Source organism: Ammospiza nelsoni, chromosome 3 (assembly GCF_027579445.1).
Source record: "Ammospiza nelsoni isolate bAmmNel1 chromosome 3, bAmmNel1.pri, whole genome shotgun sequence".
Taxonomy (NCBI): domain Eukaryota; kingdom Metazoa; phylum Chordata; class Aves; order Passeriformes; family Passerellidae; genus Ammospiza; species Ammospiza nelsoni.
The window spans coordinates 113921902-113934897 of NC_080635.1; the positions used below are offsets into that span (position 1 = coordinate 113921902).

Genomic DNA, 12996 nt, shown 5'->3' on the forward strand with positions numbered 1-12996 from the left:
AAATCCCGGGACAGAATGCCCAAGACAGAAATCCTGGGACAGAATTCCCGGAACAAAATCCCCAGAACAGAATTCCTAGGACAAAGTTCTCTGGACAGAATTCCAGGGCAGAATCTCCAGAACAGAATTCCTGCGACAGAATTTCCAAGATAAAATCCCCGGGACAGAATCCCCAGGACAGAATTCCGGGACACAATTCCCGGGACAGAATCCCATGACAGAATTCTCAAGATAAAATTCCCTGGACAGAATTCCCGGGAGAGAATTCCCAAGACAGAAATCCTGGGACAGAATTCCCGGGACAGAATTCCCAGGACTGAATTCCAGGATGAGAATTCCCGGGAGAGGATTCCCAAGACAGAATCCTCGGGACAGAATTCACAAGATAAAATTCCCGGGGTCAGAATTCCCGGTCAGAATTCCTGGGACAGAATTCCCGGCAAAAAATTCTGGGACAGAACCATCGGGACAGAATTCCAGGGACAAAATTCCAGGGACAAAATTCTCAAGATAAAATACCCGGGACAGAATTCCCAGAACAGAATTCCCGGGACACAATTCCTGGGATCGGCGGCACCGGGGTGAGGGCGTGGTTATGCAAATTAGGGGGCGTGGCTTCCCAGACCCCTTTTACTGCTCTATGGGCGTGGCCAGCTCGATCGGGGGCGGGGTTTTTCATGAGGGGCGTGGCCAGGGGCGTAGCTCACATTCGGCTGAAGGGGGCGTGCTTGGTGGGCGTGTCCCCGGTGTGGGCGTGTCCGGGGGGGCGTGTCCCCATATGTGGGCGTGTCCGGGGGCGTGTCCCCCTGTGTGGGCGTGTCCGGGGGCGTGTCCCCGCGGTCGGCCGTGCCGTGGGGGGGCCATGGCGTGGTCCCGGTACCAGCTGGGCCTGGCCGCGCTCATGCTCCTCACCGGCTCCATCAACACCCTGGCGGCCAAGTGAGTCCCCCAAAATACCCCAAAATCCCCAAAATCCCCCGGGCCCCGCCCCGCCCCCCTCGGTGTCGCGGCTGTGTCCCCGTGAGTGGCCTTGGGGACCCCCCCGGGGCTTTGGGGTCACCTCAGTGTCCCCACCCCTAATGAGGGGATCCTTTTTGGGGGGGGGATCCGGCTCCTTTTGGGGTCGGGGAAGGAATTTGGGCTCCTCCAGCCCATTTTGGGGTGGAGCCCCCCCCGGGTGCCCGTGCGGCTCCTCCCGCTCCCCAAAATCCCGGGAGTGACGTCATTGCCGACCCGCGGCCGTCCCAAAATGTGCCCGGGCAGGGCGGACCTGCCGGGCCGGCTCATCCCGGCCGATCCCGGAGGGATTCCAGCCGATCCCAGCGGATCCCGGCCGATCCCAGCTGATTCCAGCCGATCCCGGCGGATTCCGGCCGATCCCGGCCGATCCCAGCCCCGGAAAGGGAAACTGAGGCGGAGGGGACACGTGAGGTCCCAAAAAAGCCTCTTGCGACACCCCGGGAATGAGTCAGCCCCGAATCTCCCGGGATTGGCGGAAAACCGCGATGGGAGGGGTCCCTGGGGGGTCGGGGGCGTTCCCGGCTGGATTTGGGGGGGCCCGGGGGACATTCGGGGTCTGTGGAATGGGAAATCCTCATCCGAAGGGTCCTGCTTTGGCCAGAGGGCGGTTGGAGCAGCCAAGAAAAGGGGGATTTACCCCACATTGGGGCTGGGGCATCCAGCGATTTTATGGATCTGGTGTTCCTCAGGATCCGGCGTTTTGGGGACAGGGGGTGTCCCATTCCTGTGTTCCTCAGTCCCAGATCCGGAGTTTTGGGACATGGGGTGTCCCGTTCCCGGTGTCCCATTCCCGGTGTCCCATTCCCAGTGTCCCTTTCCCGTGTCCCCTTCCCGGCTGTCGCTCAATCCCGGGATCCCACATCCAGATTTTTGGGACATGGGGTGGACCATTCCCAGTGTCCCTTTGCCGGTGTCCCGTTCCCGGTGTCCCAATCCCAGTGTGCCATTCCCGGTGTCCCGTTCCCGGTGTCCCAATCCTGGTGTCCCATTTCCGGCTGTCACTCAATCCCGGGATCCCAGATCTGGATTTTTGGGACATGGAGTGTCCCGTTCCCGGTGTCCCATTCCCGGTGTCCCGTTCCTGGTGTCCCGTTCCCGGCTCTCACTCAGGATCAGGATTTTTGGGACATGGGGTGTCCCATTCCCGGTGTCCCAATCCCAGTGTCCCGTTCCCGTGTCCCAATCCCGGTGTCCCCTTCCTGGCTGTCACTCAATCCTGGGATCCCAGATCCGGATTTTTGGGACATGGGGTGTCCCGTTCTCGGTGTCTCGTTCCCGGCTGTCACTCAGGATCCGGATTTTTGGGACATGGGGTGTCCTGTTCCCGGTGTCCCGTTCCCGGTGTTCCGTTCCCGGTGTTCCGTTCCCGGCTGTCACTCAATCCCGGGATCCCAGCCAGGGCTGCTCAGGCCGGGACAGGCCCGGCGGTGTCACCTTCCCTGGGGACATCCCGGCCCCGGCGGTGTCACCTGGGGGCGCTGCTGTCCCAGGGCACGGCCCCGAGTCCCGGGATTTGGGGATGATCCCGATCCCGATCCCTCCCAGGTGGGCCGACAACTTCAGCGCTCCCGGCTGCGATGGGAAAGAGGAGCACAAATTCCAGCACCCCTTCCTGCAGGTGAGATTCCCGATCCCAGCCCCATTCCCGATCCCAACACCCCTTCCTGCAGGTGAGATTCCCAGTTCCAGCCCCGTTCCTGCAGGTGAGATTCCCGACCCCAGCCCCATTCCCACAGGTGAGATTCTCAATTCCATCCCCATTCCAAATTCCAGCCCCATTCCCAGTTCCAACCCCATTCCCAATTCCAGCCCCGTTCCCGATTCCAATCCCTTCCTGCCGGTGAGATTCCAGATCCCAGCCCCATTCCTGATCCCAGCCCCGTTCCCAATCCCAGCACCCCTTCCTGCAGGTAAGATTCCCAACCCCAGTCCCATTCCCGTTTCCAACCCCATTCCTGATCCCAGCCCCATTCCCGATCCCAGCCCCATTCCCGATCCCAGCACCCCTTCCTGCAGGTGAGATTCCCAGTTCCAGCCCCGTTCTCAATCCCAGCCCCATTCCTGATCCCAACACCCCTTGCTGCAGGTGAGATTCCCGATTCCAGTCCCATTCCCAATTTAATCCCCATTCCTGATCCCAGCCCTATTCCCAACTCCAACCACATTCCTGATTCCAGCCCCGTTTCAAATTCCAGCCCCATTCCCAATTCCAATCCCTTCCTGCAGGTGAGATTCCCAATTCCAGCCCCATTCCTAATTCCAATCCCATTCCTATGGGATGGGGCTGATTCCAGCCCCATTCTCGGCTCCAGCCCCATTCCCAATCCCATCCCCATTCCCAATTCCAATCCCATTCCTGATTCCAACTCCATTACTGCTTCCAATCTCAATCCTGCAGGTGATCCCCCTTATTCCAGCTTCCAGCCCCATTTCCTACTTCCAAAGCCATTCCTGTAAGTGACAATCCCATTCTAGGTTCCAGCCCCATTCCTACAGGTGAACCCCCTTTTCCAGTTTCCAGCCCCCAGTCCTACACCTGAACCCCATTGTTCCCCTTTCCAGCCCCCTTTCCTACAGCTGATCCCCCTTTTCCAGCTTCCAGCCCCATTCCTACAGGTGAACCCCATTATTCCCGTTTCCAACTCCCTTTTCTACTGCCGATCCTCCTTTCACAGCTTCCAGGCCCATTCCTACAGGTGAACCCCATTATTCCCATTTCCAGCCCCATTCCTGCCAGTGATTCCCCCATTCCAGCTTCCAGCCCCATTCCTACACATGAACCCCATAATTCCCATTTCCAACTCCCATTCCTACATGTGAACCCCCTTTTCCAGTTTCCGGCCCCCATTCCTGCAGATGCAGCCCATTATTCCCATTTCCAGCCCCCATTCTTACAGGTGAACCCCATTATTCCTGTTTCCAGCCCCCATTCCTGCAGGTCATCCCCCTCTTCCAGTTTCCAGCCCCATTCCTAAGGTGATCACCCCGTTCGAATTTCCAGCCTTCCTATTCCAGCTTCCAGCCCTCTTCCTACACATGAACCCCATTATTCCCATTTCCAGCCCTCTTCCTACACATGAACCCCATTATTCCCATTTCCAACCCCAAATCCTACACATGAACCCCATTATTCCCATTTCCAGCCCTCTTCCTACACATGAACCCCATTATTCCCATTTCCAACCCCAAATCCTACACATGAACCCCATTATTCCCATTTCCAACCCCAAATCCTACACATGAATCCCATTATTCCCATTTCCAACCCCAAATCCTACACATGAACCCTGTTATTCCTGTTTCCAACCCCAAATCCTACACATGAACCCTGTTATTCCCGTTTCCAACCCCAAATCCTACACTTGAACGCCATTATTCCCCATGTCCCCCAGGCCGCCGGGATGTTCCTGGGGGAATTCTCCTGCCTCCCGGTGTTCTACCTGCTGCGCCTGCGGGATCGGCGCCGCGCGCATCGGGATCGGGATCGGGATCGGGATCGGGATCCAGCCCCGGCCCCAGCCCCATCCCGACCCTTCAACGCCCTGCTGTTCCTGCCCCCCGCCCTGTGCGACATGGCCGGCACCAGCATCATGTACGTGGGTGAGTCCGCCACGCAACCCCCTCAAATTGCGGAATTTCAGGGAATTTCTGGAAGTTTCTGGAAGTTTCCGTCGGGTCCTGAGCGCTTTTCCCGCCGTTTTTTCCCGCAGCTTTGAACATGACCAGCGCCTCCAGCTTCCAGATGCTCCGGGGCTCCCTCATCATCTTCACGGGGCTGCTCTCGGTGGCGTTCCTGGGCCGGCGGCTGGAGTGGAGCCACTGGGCGGGAATCGTGCTCACCATCCTGGGGCTGGCGCTGGTGGGGTTGGCGGATCTGCGCGGGAACCCCGGCGGCACCGGGCACGGGCTGGCCGACGTCATCACCGGTATCCCGGGAATGCCGGGGCATCGTGGGAATCCCGGGAATGCCGGGACGGTGGGACACGGGCTGGCATCACGGGAATGCCAGGAATGCCGGGGCAGTGGGACGCGGGCTGGCATCACGGGAGTGCCAGGAATGCCAGGGCATCCCATGGCATCACGGGTATCCCAGGAATGCCAGGGCAGTGGGACGCGGGCTGGCCGATCTCATCACGGGTATCCTGGGAATGCCGGGGCAGTGGGGACACAGGATGGCATCAGGGGTATCCTGGGGCAGTGGGAAACAGGCTGGCATCATCACGGGTATCCCGGGAATGCTAGGGCATCGTGGCTATCCCGGGAATGCCAGGGCATCCCAGGGCATTGAGGCTATCCCAGGAATGCCGGGGCAGTAGGACACAGGCTGGCATCGCGGGTATCCCGGGAATGCCAGGGCAGTGGGACACAGGATGGCATTGTGGGTGTCCCGGGAATGCCAGGGCAGTGGGAAACAGGCTGGCATCGCAGGAATCCCGGGAATGCTGGGGCAGTGGGACACGGGCTGGAATCGCGGGAATGCCGGGACGTCCCAGGGCATTGCGTCTATCCTGGGAATGCCAGGGCAGTGGGACACAGGCTGACATCGCAGGAATCTCGGGAGTGCGGGGGCAGTGGGACATGGGCTGGCATCGCAGGAATCTTGGGAATGCTGGGGCAGTGGGACACGGGCTGGCATTGCAGGAATCTCGGGAATGCTGGGGCAGTGGGACACAGGCTGGCATCGCAGGAATCTCAGGAATGCTGGGGCGGTGGGACATGGGCTGGGATCACGGGAATCCCGGGAATGCCAGGGCAGTGGGACACAGGCTGGCACTGCGTGTATCCCAGGAATGCCAGGGCAGTGGGATGGCCTTGGGATGGCAGGGTCACTCTATAGGATGGCGGGATCACTCCTTGGAACTGGGAGGGATCACTCCTTGGAATGGTGGGATCATTCCTTGGATTGGTAGCATTGCTCCATGGGACTGGAGAGGTCACTTGTTGGAATGGTGAGATCACTCCATGGAATGGCAGGAAAACTTCTTGGGATGGCAGGGTCACTCCTTGGGATGGTGGGAAAGGTCCTTGGAATGGCAGGTCCACTCCATGGGATGGCGGGATCACTCCTTGGGATGGCAGGGAAACTTGGAATAGTGGGATCGCTCTTTGAATGGTGGGATCACTCCTTGGAATTGTGGGATCCCTCCTTGGGATGGCGGGATCACTCCTTGGAATTGTAGGATCCCTCCTTGGGATGGCGGGATCACTCCTTGGGATCGCAGGAAAACTTCTTGGAATGGGGGGGTCACTCCTTGGGATGGTGGGAAAGGTCCTTGGAGAATGTCAGGGTCACTCCATGGAATGGCAGGAAAACTTCTTGGAATGAGGGGATCACTCCTTGGGATGGGGGAATCACTCATTGGGATGGCGGGATCGCTCCTTGGGATCGCAGGAAAACTTCTTGGAATGGGGAGATCACTCCATGGAACTGAGGGGGAAACTTCATGGGATTGGGGGATCACTCCATGGAATGGCAGGAAAACTCCTTGGAATGGCGGGGTCACTCCATGGGATCGTGGGAAAACCTCTTGGAATGGTGGGACCATTCCTTGGAATGGCAGGGTCACTCCTTGGGATGGTAGGAAAGGTCCTTGGAATGGCGGGGTCGCTCCATGGGATGGCGGGATCACTCCTTGGGATGGCGGGAAAACTTCTTGGAATGGGGGGATCACTCAATGGAAATGGGGGGGAAGCTTCTTGGAATGGCAGGGTCACTCCTTGGGATGGTGGGAAAGCCTCTTGGGATGGTGGGATCACTCCTTGAAATGGAGTAATCACTCCATGGAATTGGGGAGGTCACTCGTTGGAATGATGGGATCACTCCATGGAATGGCGAGAAAACCTCTTGGAATGGGGGAATCTCTCCTTGGGATGGGGAGATGTCTCCATGGATTGGTGAGATCACTCCTTGGATTAGTGGGATCACTCCTTGGAACTGGGGGATCATTCCCTGGAATGGGGGGATCACTGAAGCACAGACAAACTAATTAAAGTTGGAAAGGAGGGAATGAAGGGCGTTTATTACATCACGGGCACGAGCAGAATATTGGAATATTTTCCCACACCATTTGGGAAGTCACAGACTCCTGCTATTTATCCAGAAAGGTTTTACATATTCACACGGTTTTTAAGGGCACATAATGCATATTCATTACCTGTATTATAATCAGCTGAATATTCATTACGGCTGCATAATTGTTCTCCCTTAATTGGGGTCGGTGGGTTTTGAAATGAGGGATGGGCATACGGGAGGAAGAAAATCATCTTCCTCACTGAACTCTTCACCCACGGCCAGTCGGACCTTTTGGCCTGCTGGTCACAGTCTAAGCCTGGCCTAACTCTTGGATTATTCTTAAGGCCAGGATTTTTATGGCTCCTGCCCTTTTACCATGCTCCATCCATCCCCCGTCGCTCGGAATTTTACTTTTCCTGATATTTTTGTTACTCTTTAACCAGAGTACGTGATCCCTGCTAGCAACATTTCTAACTTAACTCCTTAATTTATTTAAAACCTTAACTAAAATATTCAGTCTTTTACTGTCTTAATTATAGTTCCAGCCAGCTCTTCAACTCATCTGCACTTTTCAATTAGCCTAATTACATTTCTAGCTGGCCCCTGGACTCATCACTCCTTGGAATGGGGGGAAAACTTCTTGGAATGGGGGAAATTCACTCCTTGAAATGGGGGTGTCGTTCCTTGGAATGGGGGGGGGGGTCACTTTTCCCCCATTTTCCTCCTCTCTTCCTTTTCCCTCTTTTCCCTGTTGTTTTCCCTGTTATTATTCCTGTTTTCCCTGTTGTTTTCCCTCTTGTTTTCCCTGTTGTTTGCCCTGTTGTTATCCCTGTTGTTTTCCCTGTTGTTATCCTGGTTTTCCCTGTTCTTTTCCCTGTTTTCCCCTGTTGTTTTCCCCATTTTCCCTGTTGCTATCCGGGTTTTCCCTTTTGTTATCCCAATTTTCCCTCTTGTTTTCCCTCTTATTATCCCAATTTTCCCTCTTGATTTCCCTGTCATTATCCTGATTTTCCCTCTTGTTTTCCCTGTTTTCCCTGTTGTTATCCCTGTTTACCCTTTTCTTTTCCCTGTTCTTTTCCCTGTATTCCCTGTTCTTTTCCCTGTTATCCCAGTTTTTCCTGTTGTTATCTCCATTGTTATCTCTGTTTTCCCTGGTTTTTCCCTGGTTTTTCCCTGTTGTTTTCCCAATTTTCCCAATTTTCCCTGTTGTTATCCCTGTTCTTTTCCCTGTTATCCCAGTTTTCCCCACTTTTTTCCCTTTTTTTTTCCTTGTTGTTTTCCTTGTTTTCCCTGTTGTTATCCCTGTTTTCCCTTTTCTTTTTCCTGTTTTATCCCAATTTTCCCTGTTGTTTTCCCTGTTGTCCCTGTTGTTATCCCAATTTTTCCTGTTATTATCCCTGTTATTTTCCCTGTTGTTATCCCTGCTTTTTCTTTTCCCGGTTCTTTTCCCTGTTGTTATCCCGGTTTTTCCTGTTGTTATCCCTGTTGTTTTCCTTGTTTTCTCTGTTCTTTTCCCTGTTGCTATCCCGGTTTTCCCTGTTTTCCCAGGTGACCTCCTGATCCTGCTGGCCCAGGCCATCGTGTCCATCCAGATGGTGCTGGAGGAGAAATTCATCTTCAGCCATGACGTGCACCCGCTGCGCGCCGTGGGCACCGAAGGTCCGTGATTCCCTTAAATCCCAGAAATCCTGGGAATCCTCAACAGTGGGAATCCCATGAAAATACCATTGCTCATCCCATGGGCATCTCCTGCAGAAATCTGGGAATTCTCAGATTGGGATTGGGATTGGGATTGGGATTGGGATTGGGGCCCACAGCTGGTGCTCCCAGAGCCTCTGCCCCATTCCCAGGGGATTGGGATGAGATTGGGACGGGATTGGGATTGGGATTGGGATTGGGATTGGGACTAGCTCTGGAGCCACAGCCGGCTCTCCTGGAGCGTCTGCCCCATTCTCAGGGGACTGGGATGGGATTTGGGCTGGGTTGGAATTAGGATTGGGATTGGGATTGGGGCCACAGCCAGCTTTCCTGGAGCCTCTGCCCCATTCCCAGGGGATTGGGGCTGGATTGGGATTGGGATTGGGATTGGGATTGGGATTGGGATTGGGATTGGGATTGGGATTTGGATAGGAATTGGAATTGGAATTGGGACTGCAGCCACAGACAGCTCTCCTGGAACCTCTGCCCCATTCTCAGGGGACTGGGATGGGATTGGGGCTGGATTGGAATTAGGATTGGGATTGGGATTGGGACTGGGGCCACAGCCAGCTCTCCTGGAGGCTCTGCCCCATTCCCAGGGGATTGGGATGGGATTGGGGCTGGATTGGAATTGGAATCAGATTGGGATTGTGATTGGGATAGGGATTGGAAGTGGAATTGGAATTGGGACTGGGGTCACAGCCAGCTCTCCGGGAGTGTCTGCCCCATTCCCAGGGGATTGGGATGGATTTGGGGCTGGATTGGGATTGGGATGGATTTGGGGCTGGATTGGGATTGGGACTGGGGCCATAGCCATCTCTCCCAGAGCCTGTGCCACATTCCCCGGGCAATTCCACGGAAATCCCGATTCCCCGCAGGTCTTTTCGGCTTCTCCATCCTGGCGCTGCTGCTGGTGCCGCTGTCCTTCATCCCGGTGGGGCGGCTCTCGGGGAACCCCCGCGGGGTCCTGGAGGATCCCGCGGACGCCTGGTGCCAGATCCGCCGGGAGCCCCTGATCCTGGCGGCGCTGCTGGGCAACATCGGGAGCATCTCCTTCTTCAACTTCGCGGGGATCAGCGTGACGCGGGAGCTGAGCGCGACCACGCGCACGGTGCTGGACAGCCTGCGCACGCTGCTGGTCTGGGCGCTCAGCCTGGCGCTGCGCTGGGAGCGCTTCCACGCCCTCCAGATCCCGGGATTCGCCCTGCTCCTGGCCGGGGCCGCGCTCTACAACGGCCTGCACCGCGCGCTGCGGGGCGCCCGGAATACCGGGAATGCCGGGAGTGACCCACAGGAGAGGGAAGCGCTGCTGGGAGGGGATGGGGATATCGGCAACATCCAGGGATGAGCGGGTGTTCCTTGGGATTGGCGTCCCGGGGATTGGGATTGGGAATTGGCCCTGCAGGGAATGTCGGCTGTGCCGGCTTTTCCCGGTGGGATATGGAACCAGAGTTGGCTCTCCTGGAGCCTCTGCCCCATTTGTAGGGATTGGGGTGGGAGTAGGACTGGATTGGGATTGGGATTGGAATTGGGATTTGGATTGGGATTGGGAATGGGATTGGGAATTGTCCCTGCAGGGAATGTCAGCCAGGGGTGAAGAGGCTGTGCCGGCTCTTCCCAGTGGGATACAGACCCTGAGACGACTCTCATGGAGCCTCTGCCCCATTCCCTGGTGATTGGGATGGGATTGGGATTGAGATTTAGATTGGGTTTGGGGCTGGAATTGGAGTGGTTTGGGGCTGGAGCCACCCATTCCCCAGCCCATGTTCCCAATAAAGCCCCTCTGCTCATTCCATGGGGATCTCTGGTGGGGATCCTGCAGAAATTTGGGAATTCTCAGGGATGGCAGAGGACAGGGACTGTCCCCCAGGGTGTCCCAGCAGGAATTGTCTCTGGGAATGTTCCCAGGGGTTGGGACTGGGAATTGTCCTTGCAGGGAATGTTGGCTGTGCTGGCTCTTCCCAGTGGGATATGGAACCAGAGTTGGCGCTCCTGGAGCTTCTACCCCATTCCCAAGGGATTGTGGTGGAATTAGGACTGGTTTGGGATTTGGATTGGGATTGGGAATTGTCCCTGCAGGGAATGTCAGCCAGGGGCGGAGAGGCTGTGCCGACTCTTCCCAGTGGGATACAGACCCAGAGTTGGTGCTCCCAGAGCTTCTGCCCCATTCCCAGGGGATTGGGATGGGATTGGGATTGAGATTGGGATTGGGGTGGGATATGGGCTGCATCCACTCCATGAGTTTGGAGCTGGATTGGGATTGGGATTCAGGTTGGTTTGGGGCTGGATCCACTCCCTTCCCAACCCAGGTTCCCAATAAAGCCACTCTGCCCATTCCGTGGGGATCTCTGGTGGGGATCCTGTGGAAATTTAGGAATTCTCAGGGGTGGCAAAGGACAGAGACTGTCCCAGCAGGATCTGCCTTTGGGAATATTCCCAAGGATTGGGACTGGGAATTGTTCGCGCAGGGAATGTCAGCCAGGGGTGGAGAGGCTGTGCCGGCTCTTCCCAGTGGGATACGGACCCTGAGACGGCTCTCACGGAGCCTCTGCCCCATTCCCAGGGGACTGGGATGGGATTGGGATTGGGATTGAGATTGGGTTTGGGATTGGGGTGGGATATGGGCTGCATCCACTCCCTTCCCAGCCCATGTTCCCAATAAAGCCCCTCTGCCCATTCCGTGGGGATCTCCAGGGGAAACCTACAGAAATTTGGGAATTCTCAGGGATGGCAAAGGACAGGGACTGTTCCCCAGGGTGTCCCAGCAGGATTTGCCCTCAGGATCCACATCCCAAAGAGTGGGACTAGTAATTGTCCCTGCAGGGAATGTCAGCCAGGAGTGGAGAGGTTGTGCCGGCTCTTCCCGGTGGGATACAGAGACAGAGGTGGCTCCCCTGGAGCTTCTACCCCATTACCAGGAAATTGGGATGGGATTGGGGATGGATTGGGATTGGGATGAGTTTGGGGTTGGATTGGGATTAGGACTGGGGCTGGATCAACTCCCTTCCCCAAATCATGTTCCCAATAAAGCCTCTCTGCCCATGGCTCATTCCGTGGGGAGCTCCTGCAGGAATCTGGGAATTCTCAAGGATGCACAGAGGACAGGGACTGTCCCCCAGGGTGTCCCAGTAGGATTTTGTCCCCAGGAACTCATCCAGGGAGATCAGGCCCTTGCAGTTCCCTTCACAGGGAAACTCCTCCATGGTTCATGAGGGGCTGGAGATCCCTTCCCGGTGGGATCCGGCCGATCCTGGATGGGGCCTGGCCCTGGCACTGGGATCCGTGTCCATGGCACTGGGACAGGCCCTGGCACTGGGATCCGTGTCCAAGGCAGTGGGATGGGGACAGACCCTGGCTCTGGGATCTGTGTCCATGGCACTGGAACAGGCCCTGGCACTGGGATCTGTGTCCATGGCACTGGAACAGGCCCTGGGATCCATGTCCATGGCACTGGGACAGGCCCTGGCACTGGGATCCGTGTCCATGGGATGGGGACAGGCCCTGGCACTGGGATCAGTGTCCATGGCACGGGAACAGGCCCTGGCACTGGGATCCGTGTCCGTGTCCATGGCACTGGGACAGGCCCTGGCACTGGGATCCGTGTCCATGGGATGGGGACAGGCCCTGGCACTGGGATCAGTGTCCATGGCACGGGAACAGGCCCTGGCACTGGGATCCGTGTCCGTGTCCATGGCACTGGGACAGGCCCTGGCACTGGGATTTGTGTCCATGGCACTGGGACAGGCCCTGGCACTGGGATCCGTGTCCATGTCCATGGGATGGGGACAGGCCCTGGCACTGGGATCCGTGTCCATGGCACGGGAACAGGCCCTGGCACTGGGATCTGTGTCCATGTCCATGGCACTGGGACAGGCCCTGGCACTGGGATCTGTGTCCATGGCACTGGGACAGGCCCTGGCACTGGGATCCGTGTCCATGGGATGGGGACAGGCCCTGGCACTGGGATCTGTGTCCATGGCACTGGGACAGGCCCTGGCACTGGGATCCGTGTCCATGGGATGGGGACAGGCCCTGGCACTGGGATCAGTGTCCATGGCACGGGAACAGGCCCTGGCACTGGGATCCGTGTCCGTGTCCATGGCACTGGGACAGGCCCTGGCACTGGGATTTGTGTCCATGGCACTGGGACAGGCCCTGGCACTGGGATCCGTGTCCATGTCCATGGGATGGGGACAGGCCCTGGCACTGGGATTTGTGTCCCACGGGATGGGGACAGGCCCTGGCACTGGGATCCGTGTCCATGG

General features: G+C 57.0%; 1 protein-coding gene across 1 annotated transcript; it reads left to right on the plus strand.

Annotated features, from left to right (window-relative positions):
* The first annotated feature begins 849 nt into the window (after positions 1-849).
* Positions 850-10532, plus strand: SLC35F6 (solute carrier family 35 member F6). Its single transcript, XM_059468254.1, has 6 exons — positions 850-939; positions 2566-2638; positions 4413-4620; positions 4731-4946; positions 8582-8692; positions 9610-10532. The coding sequence occupies exons 1-6, from the start codon at positions 863-865 to the stop codon at positions 10077-10079; spliced, it is 1155 nt and encodes a 384-aa protein (XP_059324237.1). The 5' UTR covers positions 850-862; the 3' UTR covers positions 10080-10532.
* Positions 10533-12996: the final 2464 nt, after the last annotated feature.

Coding starts and splice junctions, on each gene's coding strand:
- SLC35F6 (XM_059468254.1), top strand. CDS start 863: ATGGCGTGGTCCCGGTACCAGCTGGGCCTGGCCGCGCTCATGCTCCTC. Junction 940..2,565: donor ATCAACACCCTGGCGGCCAA/GTGAGTCCCCCA, acceptor GATCCCTCCCAG/GTGGGCCGACAACTTCAGCG. Junction 8,693..9,609: donor GCGCGCCGTGGGCACCGAAG/GTCCGTGATTCC, acceptor GATTCCCCGCAG/GTCTTTTCGGCTTCTCCATC.